At 38.6% G+C, this 21,651-nt stretch overlaps 1 protein-coding gene across 2 annotated transcripts; it reads right to left on the minus strand.

Annotated features, from left to right (window-relative positions):
• Positions 1–14,171: 14,171 nt before the first annotated feature.
• LOC149830533 (F-box/kelch-repeat protein OR23-like) lies at positions 14,172–18,833 on the minus strand. 2 transcript variants are annotated; one of them, XR_016433679.1, is made up of 3 exons: positions 17,660–18,833; positions 16,982–17,221; positions 14,516–14,652 (listed from the first exon to the last, which is right to left on the minus strand). XR_016433679.1 is itself a non-coding variant. In XM_090015848.1 (2 exons), the coding sequence occupies exons 1-2, from the start codon at positions 18,643–18,645 to the stop codon at positions 14,376–14,378; spliced, it is 1,263 nt and encodes a 420-aa protein (XP_089871974.1). In that variant the 5' UTR covers positions 18,646–18,833; the 3' UTR covers positions 14,172–14,375. The 2 variants fall into 2 exon arrangements, 1 of the variants encoding a protein (XP_089871974.1); XM_090015848.1 differs by lacking the exon at positions 16,982–17,221 and having other exon boundaries at positions 14,172–14,652.
• Positions 18,834–21,651: the final 2,818 nt, after the last annotated feature.

Raw genomic sequence — 21,651 nt, forward strand, 5'->3', positions numbered from 1 at the left:
TTTCTGAAATTGGCAACTGTAGAGAATTTGGGTCTCCTTATTGAATACTTTGGGCATGACGTTTTATTTTATTTCTATATATCAGATGTGATGTGCAGCAAGGTGCTGAGGGCGTGGAACCAAAGAGTGGTGAAGATCTCTTCACTCCAATCTTGCTGCTGCATTGCAGCCATTGTTTTCCTCTTTTTGCTTCCTGATTTTGGTGTTTATTTGTTGACAGTTCATGTGTTTTATCACATGTAGTCGGTGGGCTCTGCTTCAATTGTCTTGGTACTTGGGGTGTACAACCATATAGTGCTTGCGTCATGAGTTTTGAGTTTTCCTTATTTTTGTGAGGTTGATTGTTTTCTTTTTTATAGAAGTTATTATATTTTAGTCCTCTTCATTCATATGTTTCAATGTAGGGGGATTTTAGATATTATTGATGTGTCTAGATGATGTTGGGTGGATCATGGTTGCACCAAGCGTAAAGATTTTGAATTTGTCTAGTTGCTTTTTATATTGGAATTGTTTGTGTGGACATGTGGGTAATTCCATTCCTTGCTTGTTTGGTCATGAAAATAACTCTATATTTCATCACACTGCCTGGTTTATTGTTTTCCATTTTTTCCTTAGCTTTTCTTCTTAATCTTTTATAAAGTTTGGCTTTTTTGGACAACATTAATTGTTTCTTATTGTCCATCATGTTTTTTCAGGATTTCACATGTTGCTATCTGAAGCCAGATAAAATATCTATCAATTTGGTTTCCATCACAAAAACCTGGTTGCTTTTAGCATGCTGATTCTTTCTGTCAGTTCGCATATCGCAATACCCTCACAAGTTTTTGGCACCAATCTCCTGATGATTTACACCTTAATACCCAACACTTTATCCAACTTATCATCATGTCGAACATGAGGTCCAATATGTCATCATCTGTTCCACTGAGCCTTCTAGATCAGCTTCACCATCAATCAACATACTTTATCTTCATATTAAAACTTGTAACCCCCATATTCTTCCCCTACTTTTGGAATATGCATTACTTTAACGAGACATTTAATGGTGTTTCACTCACCCATGAAGAAACCTCATTAGTTCCCAAAAGAATACACTCAATCACATAAAATCCATGAAAGAATTTATTTTTATGAATGTGAAAATATGGTTAGTCTTACAAAATTTTATGAAAATACTAGCCTACCAACCTAAACACACACAAATAGTATATTACAAGAATTTTAACTTCATTTTCAGCCAGAGAAGATTGCAGCAATTTTTTCCATGCATTTCAAGGGCGATTCAGATGTGATCTTTGCAACAGCCTTTTTTCAGGTATCCTCAGCCTAATTTTTGCAACAGCCTTTTTTCAGGTATCCTCAGTGTTACCCTTGTTGGTTAAACTGTTTGCACAGTTCCGCTAAGTAATGACTAGCTTCTCATACTAGTCAATTACTTATACTATTAACATTATGCTAGTTATTACATTTTGTGATATAACTGCTACTGTATGATTGCTTATCATGTGTAGCTTATGAATTGTTTGTGATGCAATAGCTTGTGCCTTACGATTAATGTAGCTACTTGTCAAGGGACTGAGTCATCCAATGGTACTTGTATATGTATTACGAGTGTTGTTATGAATGCTTGTCTTATGCAATTGCTTTGCTGGACTGGTGGATAGAGTTAGTTACTCTTCACCTATAGTATCTGTTGGATTGCTATAGTTGCTTGTTTAACACTATGATCCTTATTGCTCTTGTATGTAATTATTTGCTTTACTAGAGTTTTGCTTACTCTACAACACCTTTGGTTAGATCTGCTAGTCTTACTTTTTCTGCTTGATCTAGCGATTATCTTGCTTATTGCAGCATTTGTTCTTTCTTGTCCTTTGCACTCCTACTAGTCTGTTGTGAGACTGGCCCATTTCATGGGCAGGTGGTGAACAAGTTGAGACAGCTTGCGATGGCACGATGATATTTTCATATGCAAATTATTCATAACACGATACATTCATTTGAAGCATGCTTTCATTATACAATTTCACATGTAAGTCATAATCAAATTAAAAGTAACTACTTGCAAACATGGATACAATCATATCAAACATTGCAATACATCGAAAACATTCATATCAAAAAAATGTCAAACATGTACCTACAACAAACGCACTCCAATATCTCACTAACTACTACCATGCCTAGCATGAAATCCATACTCCAAAAATAAGAACACTTTTATTCTCATATATTAAAATCATGCTCAACATGATCTCCAAACTCCAACAAAGCAGTCCTAGATATCAACAACTAAGTGAGTGTGCGAATAGTAAAGTGTTGCATCTAATAAATTAAATAACATATGATGCGCTTGCATCACTTACTCACCACGAGTATTTACCCGATTTGCATTGTTTTTGTTACTTACTTACCAAGGGTGGCGGGGTACAAGCGGGATCCGTTGAGAAATATGCAAAAGACACTATGTTAAAATGAAGTCACCCTTTGTCGAAAGGAAAAAATTTAGAATAAATATCGAAGTTGTCGTGATTTCGGCGAGGTGAAACGCTTCCCGGGCATCAACCACCTCTCCATTCGGCCTGACCGCCCTCGAGTTTGGTCGGCCAGTCTGTAGGCCAGCAATGTACGACAGCAACACGAGGTCTCCAGAGGCAGTGATCGTCCTCCAGAGCGGCAGGCATGGGGTGATGCCGTGGTTCAGGAACCCAACTCCCATCACCCCCTTGCGGGGGGCGGCGGACCGGGGGGGCGACGGGTCAGGCGGTGGACCGGTGAGCGACGGGCTACGAGCGGCGGGCCGGAGAGTGCGTCGGGCGGCGTAGGAGTGCATCGTGCGGGTGGGAGAGACGAAACAGGAAAGAGAAAAAAGGGCTCTGATTATGGATTTATGGGAAAATTAGCGACGAATTTGACGATGGCCTAATTTCGTCGCAACTTCATCATAAATTTACGTGACCAGTTAGCGACGGAAGATTTTTATCGCTAACGGCATCGCTACGTAAGGACGGAAAAACTTCTTTCACCAAATCCATTGCTAACTGTTGCATGTGTTGCGACAAAAACCTGTCGTCGCTAAGCCGTCGCTAACTAGCGACGAAGGTAGCGACGAAAGTTTTTTCGTCGCTAATTTCGTAAATATTACAAATCTTAGCGATAGATTAGTTTCTCTCGTTAATCCGCCGCAACGTTGCGACGGAAAAAATCTGTCATAAATATCCGTCGCTAATTGGCAATTTTCTTGTAGTGTATGACCATGGAGTGATAGCAGACTTCAGTTATGAAATGACCTTCGGGGTAAGAATTGAAAATAAAAGTGTGTGATAGGAGAAAGTCAATAGTTACCTCTAGAACTTATGATAAGGAGGAAGGCTCAAGTCAGGTGTTCTTGAAGACATATGTTGGATAGATAGGGGCATCCTTCATAGATTGGGAGTCATGAAACTTATGATTGTTGGGTCTCAGTTCAAAGGATGACAAAAGTAATGAGCAAACCCCTTGCAAGATAAAAGCCGAAGTTAAAAAGGGACTTACTTAGGGGCATAATAAGTACTTGAAAGTATTTTCATTAAGCTCTTATTTTTAAGGGTTCAAGCCTTAGTAAAGACCATTTGACTTAATAGGAATGCCATGAGACTTAATCTTAGATCTCTATAACTAGTTGCTTGAAACCAAGACAAAATTAGAGGAGAAAAATTCTAATGAAGCCGAGTGTCATTACCTTATACCAACTTGAGAAGAAGAAAGTCTAAAGCGTAGGAATCTCAAGTGCTGGAATAAACTTGTCCGGAAGGTCCTAATTCTTGAGAAGATAGCAAAGAAAAAAAATTCTTGACCCTAAATAATCAATCATTCATACTTGTCATAGGCTATCCACTCTATTACAAATGCATGAGTCTCATTGCATATCATAATAGCTCATTACTTGCATCAAAGAGTCTAGTCATAGGAATCCTGAGTCTGAAAAATACCTAAAAAGTTTTGCACAATAACTGAAGTATGACTGACTCTCTCCACTAGGGGCAGGAACTCTTATGTCTAAATTGATCATCATAAGAAGGGTATCTCTGCCCTAAGGCCTTACTGGGACAATTCTACCCTATTCATGAACCTACAAAATGTGTAGGACTCCTGATGTTTGCCCACATAAATTCTTAAAAGAAATTTTTTTACAAAGGCATCAAAAATCAAAACATGCCTAAAAGGCCCGAAAGAAAGTCTCATTCCTCTTGTGCCACCCATGCCTGAAGCCCAATGTTTTTTTTCTCTACTACAAATAAAGTATTTTTTTTACATTGGCCCGACCTTGTTCGGTAAGACCATCAAATGGTCTTGGTAATCCAGTCATCCAAAATCTGCCCAACCTCACTCGACGAGGCCACAAATAGTCTCAAAAACCTGATTCACCCCTCAACACTAGCATCAATCCCTCTCGACAAAACTGCCAAAATGGTTTTAGCATACTAATTCGACCTTGCTCGGTGAGACCCATAATGGTCTTGACAGTCCAACTCTTCTTTTGGATGCTGGCACCGACCTCATTCGGCGAGACCAGTCATGGTCTCGACAATTCAGTTTCTTTTCGGACACTAGCCTGACCTCATTCGGTAAGACTGAATTCAATAAAGATAACATAGTATTTCAAACCTCAAGTGCCTACTTCTTTGTCATAAACTGAATCACATCGATTAATGACAAAGAAAGAGATTTGTAGTCACTCATTTTTTTTCAAGATGCCCAAAATACTAACGTCTTTGGAAGAATGAAGGTGCAGGTTGGAGTTCACAAAGAGGACATCTCAAGAAAACCCAAAAAATTTGTTGGATGGCTAAAGTAGTTCAGTCGTCCACCACATAGATGACTATCTCAGTTCAGTCATCCAGTCGATTCAACATTTGCCTTGTTCCTTCCGGACGATTATCTTAGTTCAGTCGTCCAATCCTGGATGACTACTCTAGTTCAGCCATCCAGTCCAGTCTAGTCCAACATTTGGTCTATCCTGTCTTTAGAGGATGACCAAACTTGTTTAGCCATCCACCTTCGAACGGACAAACCAGTTTAGTCGTCCAATCAATTTGAGCAAATGATTTGCATTCGCCTTATCTCCAACCACTTTTGTACGACTTTGAGAGAATATTCTCCGTGAGATAGACAAAATGAGTAAACAAAACAATCATTATGTTTGTTTTGTAACAACTGTACCAAGTTAAACATTTGTTTCGATTGTACAAGAGGTTGTGCACCTTGTATCCAAGGTTTGTTTTACGTTGTGTGCGAACAACATGAACATACGGATAATGGGTTGAATAACTTTGTTTTGGATCATAAGACTCGATCTAGTCAACAATATGAGTGTTTTAACATAATTACTATGGATTTTAGCTTTGAATATGGATCCCGGATTGGATCTAAAAACTAAAAAATGTTTATAATTTAAGAAAAAATAAGAATTGATATTATATATATAAATGATTTAATCAATGTCATATCACGCATAATTATGAAATTTTATTATAAAAATATCAAACTCTAAAATCAAATTATCAAACCCTATTAAATCATAAAACCTTAAAATGCAATAAAATAAATCATAAATAAACCAAAAAACCCCTAAACTATAAGAAAAATAAGCCATAAAATTAAATAAAAAACCCGGATTCAAACTCTAACCAAAGAAAATATAAAATTCCTAATCAAATAAAGAAAAGACCTAATCAAATTAACTATAAAAAGACTTAATTACAAAAAAATGATTCAAATCCCTAATCATAAAAAATCAAAGAAAAAAAAAACTCTAATCAAATAAAAGAAAACCTTAATCAAATTAACTATAAAAAGCACTAATATAAAAAATTTGATTCAAATCCCTAATCAAAGAAAATCAAATAAAAAACCCTAATCAAATTAACTACAATAAAAATATAAATACAAAAAAACATTAATATATAATGAAAACCTTAAAATGCAAAAAAATAATTCATAAATAAACCAAAAAACCTTAATCTACATGAAAAATAAATAAAAAACCTAAACTACAAAAAAAAATCCTAAAGTACAAGAAAAATAAACCACACAATTAAACATAAAAAGCCCTAATTCAAACCATAATCAAAGAAATTTAAAGAAAAACAACCTTAATCAAATACAAGAAACTCTCTAGTGAAATGAACTATAAGAAGCCTTAATTAAAGAAATTTGATTCAAAATCTAATCAAAGAAAAAAAATCCCTAATAAAAAAATTTATTTGATTCAAAACCCCAATCAAAGAGAGAGAAGAAGAAGAAAGAGAGAAGGAAAGAAGAGAGAGAGAGATAGGAACGATGAAGAAGCGAAAAAAAAGAAAAGGGAGAGAGAAGAAAAAAGAAAGAAGAGAGAGAAAGAATGATGAAGGAGAATAAAAAAAAAAGAGAGTGAGAGATAGAGAGACCTTTCGCCACCATGGCATGAGTTAATTCACCACCAGGCTCTCATTGTCTGGTGGCTGCACGAGAGAGAAAGAGATGGACGGGAGGGGGCAAAATGACGCCAGTCTGCCCATCCTTGTTTTTTTTTGTAACGGGAGGGTTAAACAAAAATAACGGTGAAAATGGACATGGCAAACTCATTCCTCGAGTCCACTGCATCCAATGTTTGATATGTGCCCTGCATCCGGAGCATCCTAAGGCCTTGTTTGGAAACTAGTAGCTGGGATTGAAGTGGCATTTCAAGAAGTGGCAGTTGCCAAATCCTGCCACCTCCTAGCTGTCAATTCAATGCCTTATGTAAATACAATGCCACTTTCCATCCCAAATGCATTAACTGTAGTCCCAGTTACAAGTTACCAAACAGTCACCAGGTGGTAGTTTGACCAACTGGCAGACCCCTACCAGTTATATCTTAAACCCCCATGTGGCATGGGGATTCGAACCTGGTCCTTCATCTTGGCACAGGACTCCGACATGGGATACCACCACCAACTTTTTGCCAAATGCATTAACTCGTATTTCAGTTTCTAGATTCCAAACAGGCCCTAAGTGTTTTTCTTCAGCTGACACAATTTTTTTTGTTGGCATTCTAAAGAAGAATAAATAAATTTTCCTTTTTCATCTTTTTTGACTTTGCAGCAAAGGCCGCCTCTGTGGGTTTTGCACCTGCTTAGATAAGCGGAGCCCACAACGGTTATATTTAATTTATTTCTTAACAAACCAAAATTTAAGACTCTGTGTGGGAAAATGAGCTGCTTTCAAATCAAATATGATTCCTTGGCTGCCTAACTAACAAAGATGTTCCGTACACACTTTCACCTAGGGTTGTCAATGGGTTAGGTTTGGCCTGACCCGACCCGTATTATACACTGTAGGGTCAGGGTTCGGTGATAAATAAGAAGGTCTGATTAGAATCTGGGTTGGATCTGAAGGGTCTGATTAATATATAGATTCAGGTATGATTTGTGAAATTTCATACCAGACTCGGGCCCGACCAAAGTTCCAACTAAGATCCGTAAATTTTCAATGCAAAAAAAATAAAATTTATTATTTTATTGGGTATGGTCTGAGTCTGGTTCATGGAATCCTTACAGAATCTGGGTATGGTTTCTCTTATGGTGAGTCTGATTAGACTTGAATTCAGACCCGATGCCATCATCTCAAATCAGGTCTGAGTTTGGTTTCACTTGGGTCCGAACCAAACACAACTAAGATGATCAGGTATGGTTTACTGGTGGATCATGGGTCACCTGCAACTGGATCAACCTGTATCCTAGTCCATATCCAACTTAATACATCCCTATCAAATCCATTTGCATTTTGTATCTTATTGAGTCATATAGGTGCATTTTTTTATGCAGTAAGATTCGGATATCAATTGGATCCATGTTCACATTCAAATGAAAAACTTTAAAAAGGAAATCTGACCTGTTTAGCTTATCAGATATGGAAAGTGCCATTGAATCCGACTAAACATCATTTAGTCGGTCGGGTATCGGAACCAAACCTGATCCATTGACTTCCCTATGTCAGATATCCAGTGTTGTGAGAGGCGTATGCCTCAGTACGGTACTAAGGTGTACGCTTTAGAGGCAAAGCGCACACTAAGGTACTGAGGGGTTGCAGTGATGCGCCTAAGGTAAATATAAAAAAAAAACTGATTATGAGCAGATGGGGTTTCAGCTTTCCAAATCTGATCATTAAACAAAGGTCGTTCTGATGCACTCGAATACGCATTAAATTTAATCTATTAACATCCCTACAAAAATGCCACATATTTTTACGATACTTTAGATATACCACGAATACTTGAGAGTCTCATGTTGTAAGAGGTGAGAGGCGTACGCCTCAGTACCCCTCAGAGGCAAAGCGCAGGCTCAACGCCTCGCTTCGCCTCATCGCATTTAACAACCTTGCAGATATCAACTCGGGTCGGGTTTGATTTGACTAGTTTCTTTATGATCCATATCCATTCTCATATTGCCTGAGCTAGATGTCTATATTTGGCCATATATATTGTATCGACAACAGTAGAAAGCAGTATACTCATGGAAATGGATATGGACCCATATCCTTTTCAATCCAATGGTCATCTCATAGAATATTGTGTAGGTGTGCTGTAGGTCTATGACCATTTGACAATGTTGAAAAAAAAACGTGGAGTGCAAAGCAAGAAAGTGTTGTTCGCTGACTGACTATTTCATAGCCCACGTTTTTGACAGACTCAGAATTTCACTTTTTTTGTTATGACAAAAATGCTCTTCGTGATATATATATATATATATATATATATATATATATATATATATATATATATATATATATATATATAGAGAGAGAGAGAGAGAGAGAGAGAGGGGGGGGGTATGTAGTTGCGCAACCCTTAAGTGTGCAGCTAGCGGTGGAACTTCGCTGGCCGTCCATCATGGCCTTGATGGAAGGTAAAAAAATATGCCAAAAAGGGGCTAAAAAGTGAGGATTTTCACTTTTTAATCTTTATGGGTGGTTTTTGACTGCTGCTAAAGGTTTCAGCGGAAACTGAGACCTTTGGTAAAAAATACTGTCACTGAAGGTCTCAGGAAAATCTAGAGCATTTAATGATAGTTTCTGACAGCCTAAATCTAAAAAAGGGCAGAAAACTCACTTTTAACAGTTTTTCTGCATTTTTTTGTAGACGTCCATCAAAGTCGTGATGGACGGCCAGCGGAGTCCTGGTAGCTGAGCACCTAAGGGTTGTGCAACTGCCACCTCTCTCTCTCTCTCTCTCTCTCTATATATATATATATATATTATATATATATATATATATATATAATATATATATATATAGAGAGAGAGAGAGAGAGAGTGAGAGTGAACGGCGTTGGATGCCCATTTCATGGGAGCAGTTGCGCACACGATCAGCAGTACACAAGAAATTTATGCAAAAGGAGCCTTTAGCGGCGTTCTTTTTTGCCTTTAAAGGCCTAGCCTGTAGTTATATCTACAGGGACTTTAAAGCCCCTTTTGTGCAAAATCAGCATGCGCAATCAATGTCACATGCTCGTCTAACGTGGGTGTTATATATATATATATATATATATATATATATATATATATATATATATATAGAGAGAGAGAGAGAGAGAGAGAGAGAGAGAGAATGCAGGATGACTCAGTATTCAAACTTGAGACCTTTTTTTTATAATTAAAAAAAAAAACTTATCAGCAACAGCACATTGGCGTAAAACCCTAACGGTTTGAGATGGGGGCGAGGATAAAGGATAAAGGGAAGAATTTTGAGATGGGGCGAGGGCGGAGTCCTTGTCCTCCGCATCCGCCACGATCAACTTTCATCCCTAGTTTGGGGGAAGTAAGTTGAGATCAAAAGAGCGGCTAAATGCCATAACCATGTGACACTAGCCAATCACATGGCTACACAGTGCAGACCCCACATGAAATGTTGTCAGGTGATTGGCTGTGCCAAATAGCTAGATCCCTGCTAGGTTTGGGGGTGGTTTGTTTCACCTAATTTACACATAAAAAAGTGGGTTTGAAACTGCCTGTATTTTTATGCAGGTAAATGAACATGCCAACTCCATTGCTCACAGTCATCAGGAGTTTCTTTTGACCCTGACTATGTACCAATGGAGCTTAGCTTGCAGAAGCAGTTAGTGCACGTCACCTAAGTTCGAACTCCAAATGGTATGGTTGTATCTATCCAAAAAATGAATTTAGTATATAAATCCATACACACCACCCCCTTATAAATGCATTTACATATGCATTTTTTCACACATATGATGACCATCTCATCATGGGATGCCTTTTTCATGGAGTCTTTTCTTGCTGGTGGGAACAAAACAAACATGCATAAACTCACATCCCAGCAACCAATTACCAAACAAAGCCTAAATTGCAAAATATCATGGTAAACATTTTAAATTTAAATTCAATGGTCAGGATGGTCCGAACCAGTGTTGTGAAAAGCGTTGAGGCGTAGCGAGGCACTCCACCAAAAACTGAGGTGAGGCGTAAAGCGTAAGCTTCAATTTTTTTTTTGAAAACTTTGAAAAAATTATAAAAAAAATATTTAAAAATATAAATAAATAAAGAAATGCTTTATTGATGAAATAACAACCAATAAGAAATAAAAAATCTCAAATAAGTACTAAAAATATAAAATTAACATATAAAAGTAACCAAAAACTAATTACATAATTGGAAAATATATGAGATTAACCAACAAAAGTTAAAATATACTAAGAAACTGATTACATAACTTAAATAACTGAAAAAATATATGAGATTAACCTATAGAAGTTAAAATATATGAGATTATTCTAAAAAATATGAGATTAACTTATAAAAGTAACTAAAAAATTGATTACCTGAAAAATATATGAGATCAACCAACAAAAGTTAAAATATACTAAAAAACTGATTACATAATTGAAATAACTGAAAAATATATGAGATTAACCTACACAAGTTAAAATATATAAGATTATTTAAAAAATATGAGATTAACATATAAAAGTAAGTTACTTTTATATGTTACTTTAAGTAACATATAAAAACTGATTATATAACTGGAAAATATATGAGATTAACCAATAAAAGTTAAAATATACTACTGATTACATAACTGAAAAGTTAAAATATACTAAGAAACTGATTAAAATAATTGAAAAATATATGAGATTAACATACAAAAATCTTGTTGATTATGTCTTATAAACCTTAATTTTTTTTTTTTTTTGCGCCTCATGCCTCAGGCTTGCGCCTTGAGGCATAGAAGGCCGGGCTTTTTTTTATAACACTAGTCCGGGCCATCCAAATTAAGTGCTTAGGGGCATGATAGTCATTCTTAAATTACACATAGGTATAGCAGCCATCATAATTTTGAGAATTCTTAAATTACACATAGGCATGGTGCATGTGCATCATAATTTTCAATTCAACGATGAGGATGGTCCAGACTCCAGTCTAGTCACGCGCATTCTGTCGAACTTGTTATTGACCCAGTTGCTGCTGAGAGCCCTGAAAAAGTCTACCGTCAAACCTTGAACACAAACTCAAATAAAAAATCTAAAACACTAAACCTTCTACACACGCCTTCTACATATTTAAGCTCTCTACTGGATCTGCTCCCCATTCAATTCCCCCCCTCTCTCTCTCATCTTTGAGGCATCACCGACATAGAAAAACGCCAACTCCCTATACATTTTGGTGGAGCTCTAGAGCTCTAATGGAGTGTTCCTCATTGAGAAGAGTTATAGCATTGCTCATGATTTGTGTTCTCTTGTGCATGTGCGTTCAGCCTCTTCAAGGAAGCAGGCCACTTGAAGAACTGATGGAGAAGAGAAGTGGGTTGCTCTTAGAATCGCTACCGAAGGGCCCCATGGATCCCTCTGGACATTCATGCACCACCACTGTCCCAGGAGGAATCACACGCCCATGCAAAATGCTGCAAGAGTTGCACTTCTCCGGCGTCCGCCGTGGCTCGATGCCGCTTCCGGCCTACTCGTCTGAGATGATCAACTTCGGGTCTGCAAGTGCTGATCATAATGATATTGTTCTACATAAAGGTCATGAAGAGCAGAGATCATAAGATGCAGTTTTTCTCCTCTTGTTTTTTTCTTTTTTTGTATTAATTTATTCTTTGTGTAACCTGTAAAGACCATTGATTTGATACCAATTGCAAAAAAATGAAATTAAATACTGCAGAAGCAGAAGATTTGATAATGAAATGAAAATTTTGTTACTTGGATGATAACAAAACATTGAAAATTAAGAAGTCCCAGGACGGCTCAGCTCATCTGGTAAGGGCAACCCATGAATGCGACCAAGTTGCCGGGATGTCACGAGTTCAAAACGGCGGCCAGTCCATGGCCGGAGGGAGCTTGATTATAAAAAGAAGTGTTGTCGGCCCTCGTTCGGTCAAATCCCACCAAGAAAAGAGGCCCTCGTTATGGACCTTCGCAACTCATGATTGTAAATGTCTCCAAAATGTGCAAGCCACCTTTTAATAAAATCACATATCAAGCACGTGCAAGAGGACATTCACAAATGTGAGAGCAAATTTACATATTTAAGAGAAAATTCACATATTTGAAAGAAAAAATGCATATTTAAGTACTTTGGAGAAATTTTGCATATCCTAAAGAATTTTGCTTGTGCGACAGGTAAAAATATACTTTTACAATCAAAAATTTGTGAATTTGGACATCAGGAGGATTTTAAAATTTGTAAGGCATTTCGGAAAACACACCATTTTACGGTACGATACAGTCATTTTTTATTTTAAAAATAAGAAGCAAGGTGGGCTTTTAGGAATAAGATTCTATTTTTTGAAGTGGAAGTTGAAGTTCCCCGTTCTAAAGGAAGTAATTTCAACTCCCACCTTCAATGGAAGCTTCATTGCAATTCCTGTGTTTGGTGCAGTGAAATTGCTAGTGGTTAGGAATTTCTACTTTTTTTTATCATAGGAAACCTTATGTCAAACTCCTAACTTTGCAGTTTGAGAAACCCAAATAATGAATGAAGCTATGATTATTTCATAATGCAGACAAAGAGAACAAGTTCTTTCTAGGAAAATTGGATCATGCTAACCGACTTTTCTAAAAATATTTTTAATAATGACTATAGCGGGGGGTTAAAAGGAAGCAGATTCGGGCTGAAACCTATGGTATCCGGACACTCCAGTTTGCCCTCTATACCCGTGTCAATGTTTTGACACCCAGACACGCCATTTTACCTCTGGTACATACAAGTTTGTATTTAATTTATAATTTATAATTATATTTTCAGTATATAATTTTATATTTTCATTATATAATATATATTTTAGAGATAGCATATATATTTAAATTATATTCAGTTTATTTTGAATTTATTTTATATTCATGTGATATATATATATATATATATAGTTGTGTTCCCGTACCCACAGTTTTTGGAATTGCCGTATCCTACCCTCACCGTACCCAGGTGACATAGGCTGGAACATGGTTGACCTAGCCCTGGATCCTACTTTAGAACAGTGGATGTCTGAGTTAGTCTGGATCTCACTGAGATTAAGATATGGGGTTCGATGCAGAGCAAAAAAACACTTGAAAACAAGATATTTAGGTATGCAATAGGAGCACAAGTGGGACCCATTTTGGGTCCAGTCTTGAATCATAGACAAAGTATTGATCTGAGACTGAATCTGGATCTGACCCGATGTGATCAGTTAAGCGGTAAGCTTAATCCTGAATGCTCAAACAGAACCTGTTTCTAAGCTAAACATGAAAAAGTATCAGATTTGAAACAGAGGTCCAAATTGAACCTAATCCACTTTACAAATAATTATAAGTTCATAACTTGCAATCCGGTTGGTTCCTACAGGGTCGCATGTTCAGATCTCACTGGCAACTATTTGTTAACATGGCTATCATTGGATCAGAAAAGTGCATATTTGGAAGGTTTTGGGATCTGAGACACCCCATTTCATGGAGTTTGGCCCCATGCCGGATCCGATCTCAAATGGTGAATCCGTGGATCTCTGGGGGCATGAACACCCTTGTATAGACAACTAAATTGCACAATGCAGATAGTGCAATATGTTATGATAAAAAGATAATGAGCTTCTCCCCTCTGAGCCAAGGACAACTACTGGACAGTGAAAAATGAAGATGTCAACATGGAAGTTGGAAAGCAAAGGGAATTAGAAACAAAATCTGGTATGAGCACAATCAAAAGTACAAGTGCATATTTATTAGCTCTTGTGCAGTTAACTACGTAGACATGAACATCAATCCAAACATTTACAACAGATACACTTGGAAGCAGGACACAGTTCAAGGTTAATCGGTGATATATATGGACATCATGGAGACCTGGAATAAACACATAGTATGTTCACATAGAATACAACACTGGATGTATCATTACAAGCAAATAGAACACATCACGGCATACTGAAAATCAATGTTGCTGAAAGGTGGCTTGGTCTGAAGAAATCTCCATGTCTTTTTCTTAGGATGATAAACTTGAATGATCAATGGTACCCTCTTTTGTATTGTCCTCCTTGAATCGAAGTCGCTCGTTAGCTCAGACATCACATGAAGTTCACCATCAAGCGCAATAAAGCCAAATAAAGGATCTGCTGGAATCTTTCTTGGCAAGGGTGATTCTATATCCCATCTATTTGAAGCAATGTTGAACCTGCAGCAGATAATATTTCAAGAATGAGCAGACGATTTTGGTGGTACAAGGACATACAACAGAGTTGGACAAGCCCAACTGACACTTAGAAAAACAGAAATACGTGCAATTGTTTTTGCTTTCATCAGTAACGAACTTTAAGCTTCAATAATCCAAGATTTGTCATAACCAATGAACTGCATGCAAGCAATCCTTTTTCAAAAGGCCAACATAAAAGATCATGTTACTCTCACACATACGCTCAGAGACCCAAAAAATATCTCTAATATGTTGAAAGTATCAACTATCAAGATACTATTAAGAGATTTTCAATAAACAATCAAAACAACCCTCACAATTGTATAAAGTATCAACAGTTTTTGGTGTGTTGCAATAGGTTTAAGTGAAATACACTACGGAGCAGAGCAGGCCTGACTGCTGTGAGCAGGTACGCTGGTTCTTAGTATGGCTTTACTCCTCCGAACCACTATGATAACAGCTCGAACTCAATGGACATTCATGGAAGAGAAGGCACCAATATCCTGCATCAGTATTGTCTGCCTGTTGCCACTTAAGAGTTCGTGCATTCCCTCAAGGGGATCTTGCACCTTTGTTTGCCAAAGGATCTACAATGTGCATGTAAGGGTGCACTAAAATCAAATCTAGAATTTGAGGTCCAGATCTTTTTCTCCCCATGCCACATTCCTAGTGATAACAGCTTTAAGTGGATAATACCCTCAACCAAGTTCTGGTTCAGAATAGACCCACAGCATAAAAAATATGGCCTTGACTAAATGAACCTATGCATGACATATATACCCCTCGTTCTTGGGCACCTTAATCAAAACACTATTTCAGCATGTTTTTGTTGTTTGCAGGAGCCAAAGCATTTTTTGTGATCATGGAGCTTATCCTAGAAATTCCAAGTGTAGTGTGTATGATATAAACGGAAGCCAGCCTGACACAACAAAAATACCATACACACACAACAACAGAGCATTTTATGATTCTCCTCTACATTGCTCTCAGGGCTTCTGCTATGGTCCACTTGCACCCTTCCACCAAAAAAACAAAAATCTAACCAAACCAAAAATACAAGTGATGAAGAGCAAGACTAGAAACAACTGTTCGTTTAACTCTGTACTATCAGCAGTAGAATTAGGGGTTGGGAAGAAAGGTGAATGAATGGGTTTTATTTTAAAATTGTCCATGGTAACTTCAGAACTTTAAGATGGAGGTGATGGAAAATGATGGCATAGAGGTCAAGAGTAAAAGCTTTTTGTTAAAGTACAGAAGAAACTTTTCCCAAGAATAAGAACAAAATGACAAGTGTTACCAAGTGGAGGAAAAAGACAAAACGTAGCTATTGGAACCACAAAATATGTCAAACAAGGACTAATCTTGAAAAGCTATACAACCAAGATTCTTCCCTGATTGCATATTCAATCGGGGATGGATGGACTACCACGGGATCTTGATCCCTCCAAAAGTAATTGCACTCCCCACCAACAATAAGGACCACCATGTAGCTTCCATCCACCACCATCAACTTTGCTAGCTGTCTGATCAGTCTTCAAAAATACTCAAGCCAATGGATGTGCTTCATAAGATCATATCAGAAACAAAGATAACACATTGTATTCCAAGTTTCCACAGTAGAGGACACAGCAAATTGCAAGGCAATGGACTTTTTGTTAAAAATAATCCACCACAAGTGCTTCAACTGGAGAGCTAACAAAGGGATATGGCAAGTTCTAGGGTTCAGACTGCAATTCAAGGAGCTCTGTAAAAGGTGTTTTGAACCAGTGACTTTGGACGTGACCAATTGCAAGATTTGTCGTGAATAGTACATATACCCCTCTCAATCAAAAAAAAAACTCCTATATGAGTGTACCAGAGTTATTATCAAGAGGCTCGTCAAAACAGTCAACTCTTGAAAATCAATCAAGAATAGAAGTGAATTACAAACGAAAGAAGGAACCTTTACAAGGCAATTTCAAAAACCTCACGTGAGGTTGCAGTCAAAAGGCTAAAGTAATTAAACAACCAAAATCTCACTTAACTAGATGATTACATGCTAGTATCTGCAAATCAATGACATGCAACCCAAGGCCATAAGGCTGTATAAAGGAAACAAACGAAAATAAATCTGTAACATCAAAGGGGCATTCTCCTCGTGAACAATCAAACATAAGAACTATTTATGATGGAGATTCTAAACTTGAGCATTTAGGAAAGGAGGCCCTCAGGCATGAATGAACCATGTTGGATTTCAATCAGTTAGTCAAAAGATGCCAATCTTGGGGATCTGCTACAGTGAAATAATATTGTTTGGTGATGAATATGATACCTTTTGTTGTCTGATTTTGGGGGATGGACACCATTTTGTCACCTTTAAAACCTTGAATACGTTTGCAGCTTCTAATTGATTGTCCATCAATTTATCATCTCTCATCCAAAAAGATAAGATAAATAATCAAAAGGGGAAAGAACGTACGCAGAGACACACAGAGATGTTTGGTGTGCGAGATTGGACCTAATAGCACATACAGATGGTTGCCTAAGGAGGTGCCAAGCCAAATGCAGATACCTTAGCAGATAGAGATAAAAAAATAAATTAAGAGAGCGAGAGAGAAGCAGAGAGAATTTTTCCAACAGCAAAGGCTGCCACCAACAGAACCTAAAAATGATGCGAAAATGATCAAATCAGAATTTCTTGTAACACAATTTGCTAGAATTCATAAAGCATTCCTTTGGGGGAAAAACAACTAGCAGCAACCGTTACCAAATACCACCCATCTTATCCCCTTTTTCCTTTTTCTCTATTTAAACAGAAGCCAAAACTAGTCCTGAACCAAAAAGGTAAAAACCAACCTGGCCTACAAGTACCGTTGGCTTGAGCTGCAACGAAAAACTATCTACAACGTCATCATCATTAAGCTTAAGATTCACAAATATATCTTACAGTTAAAAAAAAGTACAAATTTCCAAAAATATAATTTTCTGAAGAAGAGTTAATAGTTAATACCTGAAAATCGTACTTCCCTCAAGCATGAAGATCCCTGGAGCTTCCCCACATTCACCTTCCACCACAACAACGCTACCGAGACGCCAACGCTCCCCTTCCTCCCACATAGGCTCAATCGACCGCCATTTCCCACTCTTCAATCCGAGCACCGCTCCATCCCGATAATAATCATCCACCAGGAAAAAGCCCGATACCGTCCGGCAATCCCCATAACCACCCATCACCCAGAATTCATCCTCCCCCACGAAAAATCCCACGCACCCCGCCCTAACGCTAGGCAATTCCTCGTCTACCGCGAACCACTCGTCCCTCTCCACATCGTACCACTCGGCAGCCCCAATTCTCGACGCGCCGACCCCGAACTCGATATGCCTCGACCCGCCACCAGCGACGAAAATGGCGGTTCCCGTGGGGCTCGACCTCGTCGTGCAGGCGAAGCCGGCGCGAGCATGGAGCATTGGCGATCTCGGCTGCCACGAGAAATCAGGGAGGCCGAGGCAGAAAACAGAGGAGGAAGGAAGCGGGTTGCCGAGGGGGTAGGATCGGGCGTCGAAGAGGGAACCTCCGAGGACGAAGACGGACGATCCGGCGGACGCGCAGACGAAATTGGAGAGGCCGAAGCGGTGCGGGTGGCAGGGCATGGGCGGGAGAGGGGACCAGAGGAGGAGGCGGGGGTCGAAGAGTGCCCCGGAGGAGAGAGATGGGTCTGAGGGGAAGACGCAGAGGAGCTCCTCACGTTTCCGCCATTCCCGCCGGAGGTCGAAGAGGAACCTGGAGGAGAGGGCGGACCGCCACGACCTGGAGGTGGGCTTCAGGCGGGAGTACTCGGAGAAGGGGAGGAAGGCGAGGCAGAGGATCACGAGGTCGTTGGGTAGGCCCGGGATTATTGGGTCTAGGGTTAAGGTTTCGTCCGGAGACGCCGTCGGAAAGGAAGAATCCGGCTTCTTCTCCACCTCCGGCGGCGAGAATTCCGGCTTCCTCTCCATCTTTACGTCGAGAATCGTGTTTAGGATTACAAAGATTAGAATTTTCCTATCGATTTTTGTCTTCTTCTTCCCTCTTTTCCAGGGTTAGTGTTAGGGTTTTTTCTTCTTCCTCTTCCTCTTCCTCTTCCTCTTCCTCTTCCTCTTCCTTCTTCTTCACTCTGAGAAGAAAGAGAACGTCTGACGTTGCATGAAACGAGGGAGGGAGTGCCAGACACGAAGAGGTCGTCGGCCTTTATATTCAAATTAAATGACGAAAATACCCTTTACAACAGCACCGGAATTTGGTACTCGTGACTCGGATCCAAATCTCATGGAAGTTATTATCTGCTTGTGTAAAAATAAATAAACAATAATAAATAAAATAACAACGGTAATTATTATGTAAATAAGAACCAAGCAAACGGCAAGACAAAGTGAAGAAAACAAGACATAAGATTTAAGCATAAGTTCAACAGAGAAACAAGAAAAAAATCACGAATAAATATGATAAAAAATGTAGAGGCAAGATACAAAGCTTTAAAAACCTTAATCTTCTGATAGGTCTGGGTATGGTGATAAATAAGAAGACCAGACAGACCCTAAGGTCCGATAATACATGGATCTGAGTATAGTTTGTAAAATTTTATACCAGACCTGGACCCGAACCTGGCGCAAGTTTTGATTAAGACTTGTCATTTTTTAATGTAAAAATGATAAAAAAATTATTATTTTATTGGGCCTGTTTCATGTAGTTCATATCGGATTCGACTATGGTTTCTCTTATGGTAAACCGATTAGACTCGAGTTCCGACTCGGTACCATACCATACTAAAAAAACCCGGCCCTTTGATACTCATATATATATATGATGAAAGGTATAAAACCCTATCTGATGATAAAAAAAGAGTCCGGAATCAATTATAGGTGACTGCTGGTTTCTGAAACCCGAATCCGACACAAAATGTGTTTTTTATGCCTCAAGTATTAGTCACAGGTTCGAGGTTAGATTTAATTATTTTGAAAATATGGAATGGGTTCCAATGAATCAAAGGATTTTGGCTTGAATCATTCACTTAAAAGTTTTAAAAATATTATAAAAATAAAATTAGACAAAAAATCAATCTTTTGAGTTGGTCTGATCCAAAAAAACGATGGGATTTGATTTGATTCAGATTGATTTTATTGTTTTATATGAAAAATCGATTCATTTAGCCAACTGATTTTGACATGGAGTAAGACCGTTACAAATCTAATTAGACAAGTGTGAATTGGATTGGATCTGATTGAATTTAGTCTTGGTCTGATACCCATGTCAATTATCATCACCTAAATTAATAAGACATTTTTCAGATCCAACTAGCTAAATGATTGCATCACTATTTTGGGTTTCAGTTCCATGAGAAACCAATTTGGTATCCTGGTAGACAAGGGTTACATGGGATACGCCGACAAGGTGATGCGCACATTGAAACCAAATATGAACCTTTGCATGCCTCACTTAAGGTATGGGTAAGCATGACTTTTGGATCTAGACGCATCAATTTGAATCCTTACTGGATTGGTCCCACCTCATCTCAACCCGTTTGGACTAGGGATGGAGGACATGAGACGAAGGTTAAAATCAAAACCTGTGCAGAGATGGATTTATGCTTTGCCCTGCCCCGCCCCGCCCTCATCTGGATCCCTGCTTTGCCCCGCCCCATCCCCATTCCTTCTTTAAGTATGGCAATGGACTGAGGAAAAAACATGACCCCGCCCCGCCTCGCTCAGCTTGGACAGGGGATGAAGGACATGAAACAGGGATGAAGGCGAGGATGGAGGTTAAAATCAAAACCTGAGCAGGAATGGAGGTGGGGTTTTGAAACGGGGTGGGGGTGGAGACCTTTTTCCCTGCCCCGCTCCACTGCCATCCCTAATTAGGTTACCACAGTATTGGATACTAACCAAGTACCTGATCATACTGTCAAAGTCACATCATATGAGGATCTGCCGACAGTTGGCATGTCACATCAGGATGTGGGTCAGAAATATCGTATGTGCTACTGTACCCGATCCGTAATGCATCACCTTGCCTGGTCTAGTGAGCTTTTTGAAGTAACGTCATGCTTTCTTGCGATGAAACGCGGGCCTTCTTCATCGGGTGGGAAAGTGATGTATCTTTCGTACGAAAAAGGCACACCCTTCAAAAAAATGCCCCGCAACTCAGGTGGGCCACGCAGGAAACCGCTTCCCAAGGGAAACTGCAAAAAGTTCGTACTTTTTTTTGGTATGAAAACATGGGGCCCACTCAAATGTACGGGGGACGCGTTTATTTGGTCTAATCTGCAGAACAACAGTATGAAAATGGTCCCCATTTTCCCACAGGGTTGGATGAAACAACCTGCTTTGTTTCGTGAGAAAACGACTCCTTTTCGTAAAATGGTTATTTGAAAAAACATATATGCCTTTTTTTTTGGTAATTAAAATTTATATCTCACAACACTTATAATTCATATCATACCTAATTTTACGGTCAGTTGTTCAAATTCATGCCCGATTAACTATTTTTCCTTTAACTATAGTTAATAGCTAATAAATTTAAAAATACACTATTTTTTTTAAAAGCAAGCTGGGGTTAGTCAAACCCATACCAGTTATACAACTATACCATTGGGTTTTGAACCTGCAACGTCCCAACACAAGGTGAAATACACTAACTTGACTCATTAAATGTGCATAAAAATCTCCCTCTACTTTTTTTTTTTTTAAAGGCAGGCTAGGGTTAGGCGGACCCTATCAATTATACAACTATACCATTGGGTTTTGAGCCTGCAACATCCCAACACAAGGTGACGTACACTAGCAGCTCTTACTAGACAAGCTAAGCACCCATTGGTAAATCTTTCTCTACATTTACACTAGAAAAATCAATTTTTTTTTTTTGAGTAAAAGCAAGAAGAAAGCCAATGGCGGACATCCGCCGGCCTAAGCCTAGCCTGATTAGGCATAAGGGCCCAAGCCCAGCCCAACTAATGTTAATGGGGCTCA

Source organism: Nuphar pumila, chromosome 8, assembly GCF_984573655.1.
Source record: "Nuphar pumila chromosome 8, dmNupPumi1.hap1.1, whole genome shotgun sequence".
Lineage (NCBI taxonomy): Eukaryota > Viridiplantae > Streptophyta > Magnoliopsida > Nymphaeales > Nymphaeaceae > Nuphar > Nuphar pumila.

What these genes read in the sequence shown, in the direction of transcription:
- LOC149830533 (XM_090015848.1), bottom strand. Translation starts at nt 18,645, where the DNA reads ATGGAGAGGAAGCCGGAATTCTCGCCGCCGGAGGTGGAGAAGAAGCCG. An exon ending in GAGGGAAGTACGATTTTCAG is followed by an intron (nt 14,653 to 17,659) that starts GTATTAACTATT and finishes TATCTGCTGCAG; the next exon opens with GTTCAACATTGCTTCAAATA.